The 22,285-nt window shown below is 36.9% G+C and overlaps 1 protein-coding gene across 1 annotated transcript in view; it reads right to left on the reverse strand.

Moving 5' to 3' along the window:
* The window catches only part of LOC139743544 (fibropellin-3-like), a 56,899-nt gene that overhangs the window by 14,478 nt on the left and 20,136 nt on the right, over positions 1-22,285 (reverse strand). The window contains exons 5-11 of the mRNA XM_071654023.1: positions 15,318-15,431; positions 13,998-14,111; positions 10,058-10,171; positions 8,030-8,143; positions 7,084-7,197; positions 6,191-6,304; positions 5,411-5,539 (exon numbers count right to left, since the gene is read on the reverse strand). Coding sequence (XP_071510124.1) covers positions 5,411-5,539; positions 6,191-6,304; positions 7,084-7,197; positions 8,030-8,143; positions 10,058-10,171; positions 13,998-14,111; positions 15,318-15,431 — 813 coding nt within the window. The remainder of the gene's footprint in view (positions 1-5,410; positions 5,540-6,190; positions 6,305-7,083; positions 7,198-8,029; positions 8,144-10,057; positions 10,172-13,997; positions 14,112-15,317; positions 15,432-22,285) is intronic.

Below are 22,285 nucleotides of genomic sequence, written 5' to 3' on the forward strand. Positions count from 1 at the left end.
CAAAAAGGAAATATCTGGACCCTTCTTTAAGCGTTTCCAAGATGTACGCAATGTACGAATCGTCTGTATCGAAACCAGTTTCCTTCGCAGTGTATAGAAACATTTTCAATTCCCAATATAATTTGGGATTTCATCATCCGAAGAAAGATGAATGTAACACATGTGCTTCATTCAATAATTCAACTCCGGAAGAAAGGGAAGTTAAAGAGCAGAACTACAAGAAACACATTGCTGAAAAGGAAAGTGCAAGAGAAGAGAAACAAAGAGACAAGGAACGAGCAAAGATCGATCCAATCTTTAGCTCCTTTACTTTTGATCTTCAGCAGGTCTTGACTACACCCTATGGCCAGACATCTTCGTTCTATTACAAGCGGAAAATGTCTACGTATAATTTCACTGTATACAACCAGGCTACTGCATGTGGAAATTGCTTTGTCTGGCATGAGACTACAGCGAAGCGGGGAGCATGTGAGATTGGCTCATGCCTCTTAAAGTTCATGCAGTCACTTGATCCTGATACCACACACATAAGTTTCTTTTCTGACTGCTGTGGAGGCCAAAATCGGAACAGAATTATAGCTTGCACTTTGCTATATGCAGTTCTGCACACTAATGTTGCCATCATTGACCATAAATTCTTGATCAGCGGACATACTCAAATGGAATGTGACGCGATGCATTCCTGCATCGAAAGGAACAAAAGGGGAGTGACAATCCATCACCCCGACCAGTGGATACCAGTTATTCAAACAGCAAGGAACAGGAATCGGTATGAAGTTACCCACATGACGAAAGAGGACTTCCTTGATCTGCGTCAGTTGACAACACCCTGTGTGAAGTACATGAAGAAGGACAGGGCTGGCAATCCCGTCAACTGGTTGAAAATTCGTCAGATCCGCGTACAGAGGACAGACCCCTCTGTCATCAAAATAAAGTATGATTTCAACGAAGACTTCGTAGAAGTTCGCGTCTCGGGCTCAAGTCGAAGAAATGACATGCGTCTGCCTCTGTTGTACAAGCAACATCTCGCCCTCTCAAGGGAAAAGAAGCAAGATTTGCTTAGTTTGTGCAAGGACAACATTATCCCATCGATGTATCACAGCTACTATGAAAACCTCACGACAGAGGTACAACAGTCTCAGAGTGATGAATCCGAGGAGGAGGAAAATGATGGACACATGCATCAAACATCCGAACAGTGAATCATATTGTAGGCCTACTGTTGTGGCTTGAACACAGACGACAGTACAAATACATATACAGCTGTAGTACTCTTGTGCATCGTTTGAATTCTACACATCTTGCGACTTTGACATTTCACAGACATGATCCAAATACTAGTATCATTAGTTGTATACAGTGTTTGGTGTATTTAGGGAAGTCTGCAAAAGGACTTTCTAACTTTAAGGCGGAGATACACATACAGTATATAACATGAGCCAACCTGATGTCTGCATTAGAGCCTATTAGCATATGGAATGGAACTTTAGATTTCATACTGCCTTACTTTGGTAAAAGGAATCAAGAGACATACCATCCAAATTTGAGTAATTGACGTTTTTATATTACACCTAATGTGCTCTTCTTCCAAGTCAAATTTAATGCACAAACACTCACCTTGCTCAGAGATATAATAGGTTATACATTGTGATATTCCATTGATGCCCTTGCAAATTTGAGACACATTTTGGTCATTACAAGGAGTATCACTTTTGTCGCTTACTTCGTTTTGCCCAACTAGGGCACCACATTGAAGGGAGAATGCAATGACTTGGACTTGGACATTACTTAGATTGAACACGTAGGCATGTACTTAGAAAATACAGTAAGTATGTACACATTTTTGGATAAATTAAAATGTATTCTAGGAATTCTGTTTTTCCATTGGTAATTCGAAATATTCAAAATTAAGTGCAAATAAGGACACTAACAATAATTACAGAAATACCTGGTATAATGTGTGCTTGTGTGACAATTGTATCATAATAAATTACAAAACGAATTGAATCGAATCTGCAAATCCTCAAACCTTGGGAAATTTGAATACATGTCTTCTTGTATTTCAAAATATTCCGATGAACTTGATGAGATTTGGGGTTTTTCGCCCAAAGTGAAGAAAATTTATGCTTAATTTACACCATTATCTTTATTTTTTGAAATGTAAGTATTGGAAGAATGTGACATGCCCTGCAAAATTACAAATGTGTTGTTTGAAAATTGATTTCTAAGTTGCAATTTGAAATGCCACGATTTCACTTTCTTAGACTACTTTCACAACATAACTAATAATTGTGATTAGCATTTGGATATTCTGCGATGCAATGACAGCAAGGAGAGCATGAATTCATATTAATGTAAATAAAGGCAAGAACAGTAAAAAAATGTCAACAAGTTTTGAAAAAGTATCATAGTTAGAGACGCGAGTATATACCTGGCAGAATGTCATCACAAGTCCTGCATAGATGCAACACTGTGTATTATTCGAAATGTATTAATCTAATTGTCGATTTCACTTTCGTAACTATATCTGCACAGCATGAACAAGAAAGTGAATAATATTTTGATATTTAGCATTGTTTCATATTTTATGCCTCCGCCAACGAAGTGGCCGCAGGCGTTATGTTTTCGGGTCGTCCATCCGTGCGTATGTCCGTCCCATTTTGTTTTTTTCAATATCTCAAGAACCGTGATGGTTTGACATCAAACTTAGTATGAGGGTATATGGGGGGGGGGGAATAATACTTTGGTTCGATTTTGGGGTCATTGGGTTAAAGGTCAAAGGTCACAGAGGTCATTTTGTGGAAAAATGAGGTAACTTTGAGAAAATAAATAAAATGAATTTAATTGTATTAACTGCCTTAAAGATGGTTCGTTCCTTGAATAGCTATGCAACATCGTAAGTTGATTAAAATGTAATTTTAGACAATCTGAAGCTTTCACGTTTGGAATCTTGATGTATACACGCAAAACATTATGCCGTTAAATTTCAAACGACCTTTTTTCATACCTCGAAACAAATATCAGTCTGTATTACAGTCCCTATTTGTAATTATGTAATGATGTGTGAAGTCCTTATTTTTACCATATTATTACAATATTTTCCAAAATATCTTCTACAATAATGAATAATATGTTCAACATTTGTTTTTTTTTTTCAAATTATACGCAGAAACCTATTATTTCAACAAATAAACATGTCAATTGTCTGAGCAAGAACTATCAATCATGTATTGTTTATGTGTATTATTTGAATTTCGCGTGACTTATCGACTTCAAATTTTGAATATATAGCTTAAAAGTGTCATGTCAGGTAGACCGATGCCGCAATTTAAATGTTAATTGGCTGTATATATATATATATAATAAACTCATTTGAACATACATGGTGTTTGATTTGATTTCATTGTTGGTATTTCATTGGTCAGCTACATTAGACCATTAAAGCACAAAGATAGCTTTGATAAATCTGAAAACCTTTGAAAAATACTTCTCAAAAAATTGTAGTATTAATTTTGATCATGATCATTGTGCCAAGTCATTGAGCAGTAGTAATTGCTCTAAATTTCTTCATTAATTTCTAAATAATTTATGTGAGTTATTTAAGAATGGTCTCGAGGGCATTCGAATGAATACATGCACATTATCAGCTATAGTTTACAAGGTGTAACTATGAATAAATCGTTAGTCTAATATTTGTTCAAAGCGTGAAAATTATTTAGAAACACTTGCGAGAATGTCTTAAGATATAAAGAGCAAGTTCTATTTTATTTTCTGTTTTTCATTCCCAAAACTATCTCTGTGCTTAGTACCAGACCACATTCAAAATTTTCTCGTACAATATACATGTATTATCTATGCGTAACTCTTGATTATTTTTTTCTTTAAAAATTATGAATTATGTACCAAATGAAATAACCAATGCTGCAAAATATTATCCCCTTTTGTCACGGGCAAAATATGTTGAAATAGCTTGCAGGAATTATCTAAAGGCAAAATAAGCTGCAAATCCTTAAATTGGCAACATAATTCTATACACTGTTGTAGGTGCAAATTGGCAACTTTTTCGATTGGAAAGGATTGCCACATGTTTTTATGCCATATTGTATACACAAAGCATACATTTTCATAGAATTGACTTAGAAATGAAGAAATTTATGTTGCTAATTTTAATACTAAAAAGCGATTGATGTCCTCTTAGGAATGTGGTCTGGTATGCATGGGGTTAATGCATTTCTCACAAATACAATATATTGAATCCTATAATTTAGAATTTTCCAGTAATAAAATGGGGATAAGGCCCCACTACAGTATATAAAAGACACGACTGATAAAGCCTAGCAGTTACGTTAAAATCACTATTGGGTACAGACAAACTTAATGCACACATGTTATGGAGTGACAGTACCCTTTCAACACCGTCAGTTCGTGCGATGTTAAATGGCAAGAAGGGGTTATCGACGCGCGCTTTAGCGTTAACCCCTTTTTGCCATTCAAAAGCACGCGAAGATATGGCTGTATTAAGGTTACTAATGGAAAAATTGTAATTACTCAAAGATTTAATGAGGATTATCGCTGAAAGTACGCTTGTAAAGTAATTAATCGTTAATGTACACTATATATAAGAAATGAAGGAATCAACCTTGATTAAACCCAATTTTGAAGCCAAAAAACCTTTAAAGTCGATTATCTCGAAAACTTTTTTCGCGCAGCCCCGCGTAGCTCGGATGCGTTAACCCCTTTTTCCATTGAGGCGACGACTTGGTACCTCGGTTTTATGGAACAGATTGTTATGGTTAAAATGAGTACAATGAATTCCAATTGCTGCCATGATAGGCCATGATTACAATAATAATAATAATAATAATAATAATAATAATAATAATAATGATAATAATAATAATAATAATAATAATAATAATAATAACAATGATAATAATGATAATAATAACCATAATAATAATAGTAATAATAATAATGATATAAATGATAATCATTATTATAGTAATAATAATGATAATATCAATCATGATGATGATGATAATAATAATAATAATAACAATAATAATGATAATAATAATAATAATAATAATGTCTTATTAATAATAATAAAGTCTTATAGAGGGTAGCCTCTTCGGTGTTGTCATTGCTGTATCTGCCATTGTCATTATCCTAGCGTTGGCAGGTACCCATTTATACACCTGGGTCGAGAGGAACATGGAAGGTAAAAACATCTTGTCCAAGGACGTAAGCACCGGGTGGGAATCGAACTCGGGTCCTCCTGGCAATTGGGAGTCTGGAGTCTTTATATCCACTATGCCACAGCACCCCCACAACATTTTTTTTTCTTTTTGTTTCCACGTAATATCTACATCGGGTCTAGGACAATTCAGAGCGGACAATTATTTCTAACCTGAGTATCCAGTGATTAACTCCGCGTTGCTGTGGTGCATTCCAAGAAGCATCCCCGTGGAGGTTCGGCTGAGTGTTATTCGATCGTTACACTCGTTATACCAGTCTCCATCCAGATCACAAAATCCAACTTGACGTAAAAAAAAAAAATGCATAGTAAGAAGTACAGTGTGGTTTGATGAATATATCTGTCAGAATGTCTACCCTTCACAGCACCTGAGAAAGATTTGGTAAGGTTACACTATATAAAGTAGGTGTGATAAGCAATTGCTTCAAATTTCTTCACTGGTAGAAAGGCTTAAACAAATCAAGGTTGCTGTTCCTGTTCTCTGAATTCTACAAGTGCCACGTCCACTCTTATTCTGGATATTTTTGGAACAGTTCATAAGCCTATATCGCTTGAATGAAATACTAAAATTTACATCTCAATAGATCAAGTTGATCGGAGACTTTCTTTTCAAAAGGGTACAGAGAAAGAGAAAACGACTTGATCTATTGCGTTATACCATGTATACCGGTCACGTCGCCTATAACACAAGAGACACATAATCAGACCTGAACGTGTAGTTTTCTGCCACTGCTGAATAGTTCGACTTTCATAGCCAAACACTATTAAACGCATGTGTCCATGTGGAGTGATAAGCACTTGTGCCTACATAAGTTATCTAAGTCAGCTACTTTTGGCTTTGATCCTAAACACAACTGAAAACTATACAAATGCGTGCTACTCTCTCTACTCATGTTCATCAGTCTGTTTATACCAAGGTTTCTCATTCCATACCCTCTTCGCAGTTCAGCCCTGTAAATCCTTCCAGACACTGGCACGAGTACATGTTTGGGCCGTCCATACATCTCCCTCCATTCTGGCATGGTAGACTGGAACATTCGTTGATATCTAAGACAGGATAAGAAAGGATTCGATTTGATTTGATTTGATTTGATTTGGTTTGGTTTGGTTTGGTTTGGTTTGGTTTGGTTTGATTTGATTTGATTTGATTTGATTTGATTTGATTTGATTTGATTGATCTGATTTGGCCGTCTTATAATTTCAGCAATTTTTTGTTATACGCACGCACGCAGACACGTATATACAAATATACATACATGTGTGCGGAGACATTTCATGGATTACCAAACGTTTTAATTCTTGTAATGTAATCAAACCTTTGAATATATTTACAAGCTTCCGGGTTAATTAAAGCCTAGAATCGTGGTAAAATGCTAAATCATGCTGAACTAAACGTCCGTTTGTATGATAAATTTTACTTAAACGCAAATAGAAACAGACCAGAAATGTTTGCAATTCATAAGTGAAAAAATTGTGGAGATGGAGCTCCCCTTGGAATCCCGTTTTCTTTGCCCAATTTTACACTTATGAATTGCATACATTTCTGGTCAGTTTCCCTTTGTTTCCGTTTATTCAAAAACTGAATCACTGCGGTGATCCTCGCATTTATCCCCAAGTAGATTTACATTCTTTTTATGTAAATTTAATGTATATTTAAGAGAGAGAGACTTCAAAAGTAGTAAGAAGCCTCATGTGATACACATGACTGCTATTCTTTTTCATCATCAGGCGTCGTGAGAAATTTGAATAGTCAGAAAAGAGCTATAGAACATGTTTAAGATATAACAAAATTAAAAGGCAAGAGTTAAGATGTTATGGTGACTCACCAATTTCACAGTTTCGACCAGTAAATCCCGGAACGCAATAGCACCTATAGGTAGTTTCATCGTTTTCGCAAGTCCCGCCATACTGGCAAGGGTCACTTCGACAGGCGTTGAGACCTTTGAAGGCCGGATTAAACAAAGCAAAACAAAAAAAATTGAAACTTTTCATGAGATGCTCAGTGTGTTGGTATTGATACCATCCTTGGCTGCAACGTTTGGTTTTTACACTAATAGAAGCATTATGATTAACAAAGGGTTGCCAGATTGGATAATCTAGTACGACACGCAGTCAGGACCTACAGGAATGTTTCTTCGAAATATCACCCAGGAATGTCAAGAAACACAATGAAGAACGTGATAAGAAATGGTGTTTAGTTTTTCTTCATTATATAAAGAGTTTTGCAAGAGATCGTGACGTGATCAGTTTAATGTTAAGTGTCATGTGTTTACCAGGATGATAAGCGCAATAGTAGCTTTCAAACTTTCCAACAAGTCCAACAAATAGTTTTATGGTTTTGTTCTTTTTTTTACAGCAAAGAAACTGTTATTAATTTTGGAACTGAAAGTGTCTGAATAACTGTGCTCAAATATAGTTCTTTTCAAATTTCCTGGTCAATTCTTCAAAAACAATCAACCGCATTCTTTCGTTCGTTCGATGTTATTTATTCTGCTTCTCAAATAAAATTGAAATAAATTACATGGTTGTGACAATCTAAACAAAACATTAGCAAATAACAAAGGAGCAATATAAAAGTGTTGTTTGTACTAACTACAATCATGCATAACAAAATCATAGTAAAATATATGTGGTTACATATGAATACAGAAAAGGCAGTATATTTGATCCAGTAGAGTAGCGTCATCCCAAAGTATATTGTAAGTGAAACACAGTTATGTTGTTACATATCATCAATGTTTTGACTGGAGCGACGTCATTGTGTGAACGTACTTATTTCGCAGCGCGCACCCGTCCACTCGGCCGTGCACTGGCAGGTGAACATGTTGATGCCGTCCGTACAGTTTCCGTCATTGAGGCAGGGGTTGGAAGCACACTCGTCAATGTCTGGCGAAAGAAGGAAATTAGGAATAATCAAATATATTGCAATGTCAAATACCACATAAGCAATGCTGCACACTGGCACTGGTCCACTGGTCCGTGACCAGTAAAAATCACTGTCGGACCAGTAACTTTTTCTGGAATGGACCCGTAAAATATGGAAAAACTAGGTACCTACTGGTTGGACAGACCGCTCGGACCAGTAGAAAAAAATTGGGTAAGTGTGCAGCCCTGACATAAGTTGTTAGGGTAAAAAATTAATTCTTTCGCCTTCATTAGTTTTCTAGTGCGATTATTTACATTATCATGAGTGATAGTTATCTTGTTCTGAGGGGGAAAAAGAAATGGAGTTTTCAATTTTTTTTTTGTAGGCACAACGAAATCTGTAGTGCAGCTGACATTAAAAGAGCTTCGCCGTTCATCATTATGTCATGACACTCTTTTCGATCAATTCTTTGTTGCAGTCGAAATTCTGGTCCACGTTCGACTCATTTCAGGGGATTGCATAAGTGAGGACGCATGGCTCTGTATTAAATTGAAGCCTCAAATATTAACTTCGTTTGATTAACAGCATCTAGGATTTGTTGTAACCTGCCAGCTGGCAAGAAAGATATAACATTTTCTTTCCGTCAAATGCAGATTAGTCATTTCAATCAATTAAAAGTATTCATTATGGAACTGTATCAGCTTAAGTGGACTCCCGTTATAACGAAGTCCTCGGGACATGCAGTTCTCTTTCGTTATATCGAAAGTTCGTTGTAACCAAACAAATAAACAATAAAAATACATGGATTGGATAAGGTTGCGGGATGAATTTTTACTTTGTTGTAACCAAAATTTCGTCATAACCGTGTTCTTATAAGTGCACTCTATATATGTAAGACTTGATTTATTTTAATTCATTCTATATGCACCTGACCATGCAAGTTATCACAAAGAACAGAAACTCGGGCATCCACATTACGGGAAGAAACCAATTAACTTCTTTGCTTGTTCCACCCCAACACACGCAGGCACGCATGCGCGCGCACCCATTCCATGGGTTTGGATACACTGGGTGATTTCAAGTTCAGTGCTCGTGCTAGTGCTAGTGCTAGTGCTAGTGCTAGTGCTAGTGCTAGTGCTAGTGCTAGATCCCAAAATAACAGCCTTAAATCTAGCTCCAACACCGACGGTCAGATAAAGAGGCGATACCGATCAACATTATTGATCTCCAGCACACGGTGTTGGAATCACAGCACCGCGAGCTCCGCGGGAATAGCGCGACGAAAAAAAGTGATGGCGCATAGTTAAAGTCAACATACTAAAAAGATGTATCCACGACTGCTTAGATTTAGATACATAACTGATTAAAATGCCACAAATTTCATCATTTCTTTAATATACAATTATGTTAATTTTGCTCTTAGGCTAAGATACATAAATCCATGTCGAGAGTGTTCTTTTGCGTGGGCGAGCATTGCATTAGCGTAGACTTTGCACGTAAAACGATATCTACTTATGGACCTTCAATGTGGATTTCGCATAACAACGCTAACATGAGCCACGATTTTGAAATGACGAAAATGATAATCTCTAGGGGCTAGTGTTAGTTAATGGTGAAAAAGCAGGCAAATCGCGAACACAAATGGCGGAGCTCAGTTCAGCTGACGACATTTAACACCTAGCCCAGCATCCAGCACCAGCAACCGGAAATACGTCATAATTTGAGGTCAACTCCCAACACCGACGTGATTTCAAGTTCGGTTTATTCGCCGGTGCTAGTGCCGAGAAAGCACTAGCACTAGCACCAGCACTAGCAACGAACTTGAAATTACCCACTGAACTGAGTTCAGTGGTTGGATACCATATTGTGAAGGCATCGAAATGCACTGATATGTAGAGACCAAAGAGATTTATAATCTCTTTGTAGAGACTTACCGATTTCGCATCGATCGCCCTCAAAACCGGGGGCGCAATCGCACGTGTAACTATTAATGCCATCATTACACGTGGCACCATTCTGACACGGATTGCTCGCGCAGTCATCAACATCTGTGCAGATCAAAGAAACGAAGTTTCATGAGACTGATTTACTGCTCCTGGGCCCCGTTTCATAAAGTTGTTCATAAAGTGACGAACGACTTTACAAACGACTTAAATATAGAAAGCACGTGGGTTTCCTCATCATTGTTATTTTCTTTAGCTATTACGCTGAAATTTGCTGATGATAATGATTATTCTTATAATCTATGTTAACAAATTTTGAGTTAAAAGTGTATTGTGCCCAAATGTAAATGAAATATTGACATACTGTCGCACTTTGTTAAAACGTAAGGGAAAAAATGGGCGCACATTTTGGCACTCGATATTCCAGTAATGTCATGCGTAACATTACGAACAGCTTTATGAAACAGGCCCTGGTGTCACAGCAACATGACATTACCATGAACATCAAAACAAGTGGCTATTCACTATGTATTTATTCACTATTAACTATTCACTATATCGTGAATGGCGATACAGACTTGTACTTTAAGATAGTTTCATTTCATATAACTATACTTAATAAGTTTATCCGGTGCCATCTTCCTAGTAAAGATCTCCATGATTATTATGAAGATGGTCCTCTGCATTTCCAATTTCATAATTGAAACAAGTTGAACTGTTGAACTTCTCCATATAGTTTTCTTGATACAAATACTCCACAATGCGTTGGAACAATTTTATAATATTTATGATATTAATTAAATTTTGTTATACATTGTATCGAAAACAGAAAGCAGAAATAAACTGAACTGAATCAAAATAGCGCACCTTCTCAAGAATTGGTGATGGTAAGATCATCAACTTTTTGAGAACCAATGGAACACTGACATGACAGACAGAGTACTTGGTAAGCTTTCGCAAACCAAGCTGTGAAACATCCTTCATTGGGCTCAGATAATCAATTTACAATTCTTTATTCGTAACTCAGGAAAAATTTCATAAATGTTTCCTATTCACTATCAGAACCTAACGCTCACTTTCAAGACATTCGTATGAAATCGTCCCATGAGTCCTGTATTTATCATTAGTCTTATAACTGAGGTTTAACAAAAGAACGCAGTGACCTTTGATGTTTTACAGATCATGCAAACATATTCCTGTTTTCAAAGAATCGATTTTAGTCTTTTTGCTTTCAGCTTATATTTGCGATTAAATAATTCAGATCTACCTGCGAAATCTCTTCGACATCACTTACTGAATTCACAAAATGTTCCATTGAATCCAGGTGCGCAAGAACACACAAAGGAGTTAATTATGAGTTCCACACAGATCCCGCCATTTTGGCACACGACACTTGCGCATTCGTCAATGTCTGGAAACCAAACACAAAGAAAAAAACATTAAACAGGATCAAGGATGCATGCACCACATGGAAAATTTCAAAACGTGTGACTTAGATTTAGGCACAGCGTGTTTCGTTTACTATATTACATCCTGTATGTAATAAACCTCACATAATGTAAACTATTGTGCTATATTTTGTCAATCTTTTTAGAATTATCATTATTGTTATTTTCTTTTTACTTTAGTGAATTCAACGTGTCTTTATCAATATGGCTAGGTGTAGGCATCTGGTCATGATAATAAATGTTATTTGTAAAGCGCATATAAAACTAGAAATGTCGCTATGGCGACTGATGCCTCCGCCATAATGCATGATTCTCCCAATAGGTGTATAGTGCAATGTCTTCACAATGTGTGATGACAGTTTCACATAACTGGCAAAACATTGAAATGACAGGTTTGTCAGAAATATCTTGAATGTTCACTTTCCTCGAACTAGTTTGCTATAATTGTCTTAAAGAGTGCAGGTAAATGTATTTGGTGAATTGAGGATTCTTACTTGACTTCTGACTGACCCTTTTATAAGTTTATTAAGTTCATTTTCAAGGTATGAAGAAAGAGTGTAATTACAGTATAAAATAGATTCTTTTTTGCATTTAAACCTGGCCTTGACCCTTAATCTTTGACCTTTAACCTTCTGGCAGGAAATTTCTAAGAGAATCTCCATTAGGTAATACATGTATATAAAGTTTTAAAAATAATAATGCAAACATTGCATATACTAGTAAATGAGGGAAATAGTAAAATTTTGAAGAGTTGACTTTGACCTTTGACCTCTGACTATTGACCCATGACCCCTAAATTCCCTAGATAATCCCTGCCAGTCAGTACATGCGTATGTACTAAGTTCCATGAAGATACATTGAACCATTTACGAGAAAATTAAAATTGTAACATTTTCACCTAACGTTTGACCTTTTGACCTTTGACCTTATGACATGAAACTCTCTCTGGAGAATCTTTATGCAGTAGTACATGTCTACACTAAGTTTCAAGAAAATACCTTCCGGCATTGCGTGAATATGGGGGAAATAGCAACATATTTAGCATTTGACCTTGACCTTTTGACCTTTGACCTCTTGCCAATGTCACTAAAATCCACTTAACTAATTGCCCCATCATACATCATCCTTGGACCAAGTTTGGTGAAAGCTGCTTCATCCAGTTTTGAGTTATCACGTACACTGATAAATTTCAGGATTTGACCTTGATCTTTGACCTTTGACCTCTGTCCGATTTCACTCAAAAATTAATCAATTGTCCCACCATACATCATCCTCAGACAAAGTTTGGTGAAATTTGCTTGATCCAGTCTTGAGTTATCGCGTGAACAGATACAATTTCATGATTTGACCTTGACCTTTGACCTTTGACCTCTGTCCGATTTCACTGGAAAATAATCAAGTAATTGTCCCACCATACATCATCCTCGGGACAAAGTTTGGTGAAATTTGCTTAATCCAGTCTTGAGTTATCACGTAAACAGATACAATTTCATAATTTGACCTTGACCTTTGACCTTTGGCCTTTGGCCGATTTCATCCAAAATCTAATCAAGTAATTGCCCTATCACACTTAATACTTGGACCAAGTTTGGTAAAATTCCAGTCAATATTATTCAAGTTATCGCGTAAACGAATGTGGACGGACGTACGTACGAATGGACGGACAACCCGAAAACATACAGTAATGCCTCCGGCACCAGTTCGTGGCGGAGGCATAAAAACAGGTTATTGTCTTCATCGGAGGAATGAAAACCAAGAATTAAAGAAAAACTACAGAATAGAGAGAAGAGGGAACAAGACAAGATGAAAAGCGACCAAACTTCGACATACAGCAGAAAGCCTACTGACAGGTGAAAGAGATACGTTTTCATTGAAGTCATCTATACTGTATCGACCTGCTTGAGAGGCATGGGTAATTTGTCCCATACTCTGCGGCTGCCAGTTGGAAAGATCTTACACCATAAAACGCTCCTGGTATTGTGGGGGTGTACAAGAGGAGTTTGAACAAACTTTTTGCTTTTCTTCGCCTGATGATATTTTGTAATTAACTTTTGCAGATAAGGAAGATCAAGATCTTGAAAACACATGGTTATTATGATTAAAATCTTGAAGTCAATTCGTTGACTTAACGACAGCCAATGCCATTGCCTTTTAGTCATTTGAGATCTTCGTAGAAAGTCCAGATACAAATGAAATGACGGTCCCAAAATTATTCTCGTGCATCAAAAGAATGGAAAGATTTCGAAACAAAAATTTCGTAAAGTTTTCGGACAGCATAAAAATTCACGTCAATCAGTCAGTGTCATGTGAATCTGTTTATATATCTAGCACAAACATGGTAATCCCAGGTAAGTAAGGGAAATATTTTTACTTCCAGCAAATGCCCGTATTTTCTAACTTACTTTTCACAACATTTTCCGTCTACGCCGACATCCCAACATCCTTTATTACCTTTGTCAAATATCCGCGCAAATTTATCTTACCTATTTCACAGTTATCGCCGGTGTATCCCTGAATACAGGTACAGGTGTAGCCGTTTACTAAGTCATTGCAGGTGCCGCCATTTTGACATGGGTCGGAGAGACACTCATCAATATCTGCCATGAAATACAGTCTTTAGTAACACTTTATCATCGGCCTTCATTACATTATTCACTTTCCATGACAAAAGGTGTCACCTGTGTCTCGAATGATATCAATCACCGACTTAAAATCGATCGCATGAACAGATCTTGTGTAATGATTTCACTAGAAAATGAACAATATTCAGGATATTGAAATGTTTTTAAGTTCATGAAATAGATAAACAGTTGGATATCATAGAGCTGAGAAGATTCTTTTAAATAAAAACATGAAGTAATGACTACCTTACATAATGACGAACGCAAGGATAACCATAATTAATCCTTAATTCTCACAATTGGAATTTATTATTTCTTATAGTGTGTTCATCTTTGCTTAACTTTGGAAGAGTGTGACACTTAACGCTTTCACGACTGGCCGGTTGAAATGATTGTCTGTGATTCGTTATATTTATGATAACGCTGTGCGTAATCTGTAAATGCCTTTTAAGAAATCGTGATTACTTGTAATAAGATTGATGCCTGTATATCCGGAATAACATAAGCAGACATATAATAGCAATTGACTTTCATCATAGTCATTACAGTCCCCAAATATGCAATTTAAGGATTTCTGATCTTCCATTGATGTCCGGAGGGGCAAGGGAAGGGAGAAACTTACGTAAAGCTTTAACCACTATGCTCCCCTTGACCAAATTTTATGCTTGATCATCTGTCCATGCGAGGATGTAAATATTTCCCAAATTCTTTAAAGAGCAGTGGTTACTTTTGGGGGATAGGAAGAAGTTATGTTTGTATATAAGTATCGTCATCACGAGATGAAAGCAACGAATACTCTATACCCATACACCCATTAAACATAATTTTCATACTTTTCGCATGACAAAAGAGCACATGACTTGCCTATTTCAGAAGGCAGTGGGAATGATATCACCCTTTATCATGAATTAGTAACAAGTGGAGTGATTGTGTGGAAAAAATGTTAAATTGTCTATACATTTCTTTATATCCTACAATTCTGCGTATTTGTGACAGCGCACATTATAGTTGCGTTATTATCAAGTAATCAGTGGTAACTGCAGCACTACAATCCAAAAATTCATAGCTTTTGGAAAGATTGTCAGATTTTCCTCAAACTTTCATTTATGTTTTCCACTAATATTGCTGCATTCATTCATGAAGGTGAACCTGTCCTTTAACAACACTGAAACAGCGTCTCACCATTCTGACAGAGGGGTCCATCGTATCCCGGAAGACATTCACAAGAGTACGCATTAATCTCATCCATACAGGTGGCTCCGTTCATACACGGGGAACTGCTGCATTCGTCGATATCTGAATGAAAACGCCACGTCAAAGCAGCAAGAATTGACCGAATATTAAAACTGAAATACACATACATGAATAGTTTCTGCATACGCATCTTGTTCATGAAAGTCGGCAAGTATCGCTGATCCTTGCCCAGTAAAGCAACAACAAATGCATGCAATTTTATTCCTAGTTATATATTTATGTTCAAAAGTCAAAGGATGTTGATTGCCTAGCATGGTTCTACGCGAGTCATATCATCACTAAGGTCTTTATCTCCGCCAACTAGGAAATCATAACTAACAATTTATTATCGGTGATTAACAATGCCGGGAGAAATCAAGTTGTTCATCATTGTAACTAATTGACAAATGTTCCCCTCATCGAGTAGATAAACACCGATAATTCAGTGTTTGAGTAGTAGCCATGATAAAAACACAAAATAAAACATAGGCAAGCAACGATCTCCAAACTTCTAGATAAGCGTCGTACATCAACAAGACTACAGAGCTTTCTCCCGACAGTCTGTGATAGTTCTTCGTTGACGAAATGTTCATTTCGTTTCCGAAATGATCATGTCGTCGACGAAATGACTGATTTCGTAGTGAAATAGGCCATGCACTTCAAACAAATTCTATATGGTTTAAACCATGGTTCAAATTGTACCTCCTTTGTGAATTCGGGTATATGAATTTATACTTGAGATTAAAATTTTCAGATCTATCAATGAGGTGTCTCTGACGTCACTTACTGATTTCGCAGTAAGTCCCTGTGAATCCGGGCTCACACACACACTCAAATGTGTTTAAGCCGTCCACACAAGACCCTCCGTTTTGGCATGTTACACCTGCGCATTCGTTGATATCTGGACACCAATGATAAAGAATAAAACATGAGACTGGTTCTAGAATGCATGTGCCAAAAACACAAAAGTGTTCAGGTCAAGTGAATATGCATTAATTTCGAAACGTGCAACATTTTTTCCAGATCAATGTGTATCATGTGTATCATGGTTTTTAAAAAAATACTTCTCATCATCATGTAACAGCACATGTTAAATATACAAATCTTGCAATTCAATACCCTTATTCTTTCAATATGGCAAGACGTAGGCAGATCAGATGGGTATACAACCACTGTTCAGATCTTGGTTACAAACTTAAAGCTGATTGCAATTGCGTTTAAAATTTACTCTTCTAAAAGAATTGCCAAACCGAAATTTCAAGAAATTTTCTGCCATTGATCTATATGTCGAGACTCCCGCCAAATGCGTAGATGTTCATTCAGATGTAAATGTCGACAGCGTATGTCAAATATTGGTCTGAGTGGCAGATGCAAAGAAATAACAAAGATAGCTGTGTAAAAATGTCTTATAGAAAAACGAATGCAGCTTCGGAGATAAACGTACTCATGTCACAGTCATAGCCCGTATACCCTGCGACGCATGTACATGTGTACATATTCACGAGGTCGTTGCACGTGGCACCATTCTGACACGGGGAAGACGCGCATTCATTGATATCTAGCACACAGTCAAAAGAGGAACCAAAATAAAGATGTCCACTTTAATAGAAGTAATGAAATATTTTGTCATACCTTCTGTGTTTTCACCAAATTTCTATTCCTAGAAGCCACCCATGAAATGTAGGTTATAAGTAATAATGGCATCGATTCACAATTTTCCAGTTTTCCCGTCTTTACAAGGAGAGGTAGAAACAATGCATTGATTGATGATTTAGCTGATAAATCCTTCCTCAGTTCCAATCTCTGTTCTTGTTGTCAGTTTATTGTAATATAGGAACAATTCATTAAACGCGTTTCTGTTGTAGGTGCACCACGGTAGTTATCGGTGAACAAAAATATAGTAAGTTTGTTTGCAAAGCCTTTTATTCCAGCTGCAATTTTAACAAACCTCTCAGATTATGTTAGTTTACTGTATTTTTTTTTGTAGAATTGAAAATGAAATAAAACCACATTTTAAACATATTTCATTCCCAAGGGCCTATTTAAACAGATTCAAGTTTTTCTACCATGAGATTCCGAAGTAAGTTTAGTCATTTCTTTCCGTCACAGGATATGTCGTTCGAAATTACAATAGAGATTCTTTTCTTCTTGTGGTAAACATTTCTACTTGAGAAGCTATGCTTTGAAATCAGTAATGTATACGGTATAGTTTTATCCATGCATGATTTTTATTGTTAATTTCAAATTTAATATTGAGAGATATATAGTAAAGTAGATCTGCAGATATCGGCTTTTATTCTCTCACCAGTCTGACATTCTGCATCTGTGTATCCCGCTGGACAGTCGCACGAATAGCCGTTTACTTCATCGTTGCATGTACCTCCATTCTGGCATGGGGAGCTTGCGCATTCATTTATGTCTTAATATGAAAAAAACAAAGAAACAGGAAAAAGTAAGATTTAAGCCTACTCATTTTCAGTGAGGCTAGGAGAAAAACTGTGTTTAATGTCTGTTTTTATGTATTTGTTTATTTATTCATTTATTTATTTATTTATTTATTCATTCATTCATTTATCTATTTATTTCGTTTTATTTACACAGTGTTGCCCCCGTCAGTGATCCTAATGTTTTCCTTAGGGCCCTGTAAACAAACACATACAAGAATACAATCATAACAAATAAATGGCAAGAAAATGCTTGAATTCTCTTGATCACAAGAATTCTCTTGAAAGCGGCAAGAAAATGCTTGCCGGAACGTCGGGAGTGGGTAGGCCCCTTTTTAGGGTCACTTACAAACCTAAGAAAGAATATGTTGTCCACCGTCAAGTTTCTACCACCTAAAATATGATTACGCGAGAGCGTTTCTTAATCTATAATAGATTACTAAATATCACATCACTAAAACTCATCACAAAGAAACGAAGAGAATAGGGACAAGTCTAAAACAATGAAACATCAAAAGGATTCTTAGTAGATAATAATCAAATCTGTTTCATCTTCATGCGCTGTGGTGGCAGAAATCATGACTTGAAATTGAGAACCTGTCTCATCACGTTGAGGTGGCTACCTGAACTTACCGATTTCACAGTGTCGGCCTTCGAAACCATCCGCACATGCGCATGTATATCCGTTGACGATGTCTGTACACGTTGCACCATTACGACAGGGGGCGCTAGAACACTCATTCACATCTTGGACGACACATGGGATTAACAGACAGACACGAATACGAAAATAATTGGTACATTGGTAAAGACAAACGGACGACAGGCACAGACCACAATAAACATTTCTCCGTCTATCCTTCGCACGTTTACTTCTTATCAAAAGGTAAAAGGCTACGTTTTCGATGCAATCATCATTAACTATTAAGTCAATACTTCTACGGAGTTCCAGGCTATACTGATTGTGAATAGTTCAGTTTGAAATGGCGGGAAATTGCCGTAGCGTTCATGGAAGCTTTGCTTCATAATATATGTTTCCGTGTCAAAGTCGATATGTGGGACTGCTTCAAAAAACACATGAATATCTTTACATAACGTAACATGCTGGGGTACATTTCGTCATTACTGTGAAGGACGCCTCTACATGTAGAAAGAAAAATACTATGAGACATAACATTATCAATTATTTTTGCTGGGAGGAAAATAAACCCTACATTTGTATTTCTTTCTCGTTTCTATATGGAAATGTTACATATGCAGTATTATTACCTTTAAGGAAGCGAAAAAGGTTTAACGATAGACGCAAAAAAAAAAATCACTTGACCTCCATCACCTTGGCCAATCAGATACCTTAACATCATTAGAAACTTCCCACTTTTGGTTAGACATACATACGAATATGTTACGATCTTTTATTAGTTCCAAACATTTGTGACAATTCTTTAACAACAAAGTTGTTCATACAAAGCTTAAAGCCATCCAGAGTCCTTGATCATGGTGCAGCATTGCAAGAAAAGGAGTACATGAAATGCCAGGTGAATTAGATTCACGGTTAGAGCAATAGAAAGAGCTTACTAGTAAAAAGAGTAATGCTGTGTGACAAAGGGCTTGACCTGTTCTCCTAAATACTTCTTAAAAATTATTTCATCTTCTTAGGTCTTCAGCCCTCTTTATCGACATCATGTTAATTGATGCATAATTTTTGGTAGCTATTCCGATAGATAAGCTTATCTAATTCGAATTATATTTTTCTTAAGAATACATAGTTTTCACGCTGATTGTATTACTTTTCGTTACAAGTTTGTACTTTTCTTTACATGCTTGTTGGTGAGATTGAGCAAACTATTTCAAAATTTGTCGTTTCCTTCATTTCTTTCCAGTTTCCACCATATTACAGAACTCCCAAGGTTTGGCGTAGAACGTCCCCTTAGCATCATATAAATATTCTTTCACAAGTTCTCTTTAAATCATGCTCATGATGGCTAAAGAAGAGGACACGATTATGCTGTTTATAGGCTGATGAATAATAATTGGTAATGGCAAAAGCTACCTGTGCATGTGATTGGCACACATCTAACAAGGTCTCCTTCCAGCGAGAAGTCTACGGAAGAGCCAGAGTCTCGCTGGAGCTGAACACAGAAGAAACTGAAATCGGCGCATTCAGGAGTGGTATTAAGGTTAAGGGGGAATGCGAGGTTGCTAAAACTTATTGTTCCTCCGGATTCAGCTGATTGGTCAGCCTGTGATGCGGAAAGACTGATGTTGGATGTTGCAATGGGATTGGCACCGTCCAATGAGTCGCTGACCCAAGCGGTAACCACCCAGAGGCCTGTGCCCGACACACTGCCATAGTCCGGGTCGGCCGAGGCTTGGACGTTGAAGGACACGCTCTGTGATTGACCGTGGAAAACTTCATCAGTGTTCAGCGTGGTGTTCAGGGAAGCGATGTTGACTCCTGCCATTCAAGTACAATCAAAATTAGGTGCTGAATAATGGAATACTCTCTGTTAAACTATGCAACCAGCATTAACCAGTATAATATACTTACTTAGTGTCGATCAAAATCTGTTAGTTGATGTGCACTACTGATTTGAGGGATAATAATGGGACTGAAGACCTGTGGTCCTGGGATCCATTTCATGAAGTCATCACATGAAAGTCTTACATAAATCTCAGAATGGCTGATGTCGCTCATAATTCATGTAGCTATGAGAGACTTTCAAAGAGAAGTATAATTCATTTCATGAAGTCTCACATAATTATGTCTTTAAAAGTCTCTCATAAGACTTTCATGGAACTGATCCCTGGTCATTGATGTCCCTTTCTGCGCCCACGGAAGCCTTTCCACTTGGAAAAGATTTTTTTGTTGTTGTTTCTTCGTTTTTGTTTTTATTTGCGTTATCTCAAATACACTTTGTCCATTGTATTTTACCATTGTGTTGAAAGATTTCATATGGATATAATCTAATAATAATAGCATTTATGATAATTTTTTACAAAGTTAATGATGATATGAAAAAGATGATAAATGATGATAATGATGATGATGATGGTAGTAGTAGCAGTAGTTATTAGTAGTAGAAAACAGTAATCTAACAATCACAAATTATCACAAAATTGTGATTTCAAAGAAATGGTGATAAGAATGTGTCATCCAAAAAACTTTAGACAAAATGTTAAATCCACCTTTGTCATGCCACCCCCGAAAAAAAAGACAAAAAGAATCACATTTCTTTTTGCAATAGTCAGGACAATTAATTTTTCTAATTTTTTTTTAATTTTTTAATCATTATCCTAATTGCTGTAATTTAAAGTAGATGTAAGATCTTTGTTGACACAGTGTCCTTTAGGTGTAGGTAAAGTTAGAGGCGGTTATGTCATGGTATAGGGAAGCAATAAGGTGGAAAGCTTTGACGTTGTCCACAAAGATTTAGCTGTGAACTCGTCTGACACCTACCTCTACATTCCACCTCATAGCAAGAGACTGACTGAGCAGGAGTAAGATCGAAGTCAGGTGATGCGGCAGAGCCCTTCTCAATCTCAACGCAGATATAACGGAACTGAGAACACAACGGTCCACTCTGGAGATCAACGTTGAATATCAGGCCGTCAATAGTGGCCGTCATTCCGTAATTAAGAGTGGTATTGGCCTGAGATGGGGTCAAATTGATAGTGTTTTCACCGAAGCGAACTCCGCTGCCGTTAGCGTAGTTGCTGGCAAAGCCAGTAAGCGACCACAGATCACTCCCAACCGCGCTACCTCCACCGGCGTTAGCCTCCAAGAGGACGAGGAGAGTGACGTTGGTGCTCTCTCCCTGTCGGACGAATCCGACGACGGTGACCATGGAGCTGTCCAGCTCAACTCCTGCACAATAATGAGATTTAGAATTATTCACAGTGGCCAGGACAAAAATACACAATTCTTCCTTTCAAAATGATCTTAGATTCCTTCCAATCGTGGTCATTGCGCACTGCTTTACAAATAGCAATTCAATAAAGGCTATAAAAAAGGCTATAAAAAAGGATCTCCTTGCCTCATTGCAATGGTGTGGCCTGTTAAATACTAAGAGGATTTCATATAGAGAGCTTAAGCTCTTTATTACGTAATAATGATACAACAATGTTAGAAAATGGTCGCCTTTGGATGAAAATATAACTCTCTTATGTATAATGATTAGTATATCATAATTATTCATTACGCAGCAGATCGATATCACGATGTGAGAAAACTAACTGAAACTTTCATCATAACTAACAAGAAGTCATCAAGACGATATCTCTTTAAGATACAAACCCTAGTTGAGCAGATGGGGCTGATTACAATTGACCTGTTGATTTCAGACACAGCAACTCAGCTTTTTCGAAAGTATTTTGTCCTTTTGCAATGAAATCAGTATTGGTTTTCAAACTTGCATGACTGCACGTACTTCTCGGCCTGCAATTATACAGTGTGCATTGATACATTATTTTTAC

The sequence above is a fragment of the Diadema antillarum genome, unplaced genomic scaffold (genome assembly GCF_040938485.1).
Source record: "Diadema antillarum isolate AM-2024a unplaced genomic scaffold, OU_Dant_1.0 seq00001096_RagTag, whole genome shotgun sequence".
NCBI lineage: Eukaryota > Metazoa > Echinodermata > Echinoidea > Diadematoida > Diadematidae > Diadema > Diadema antillarum.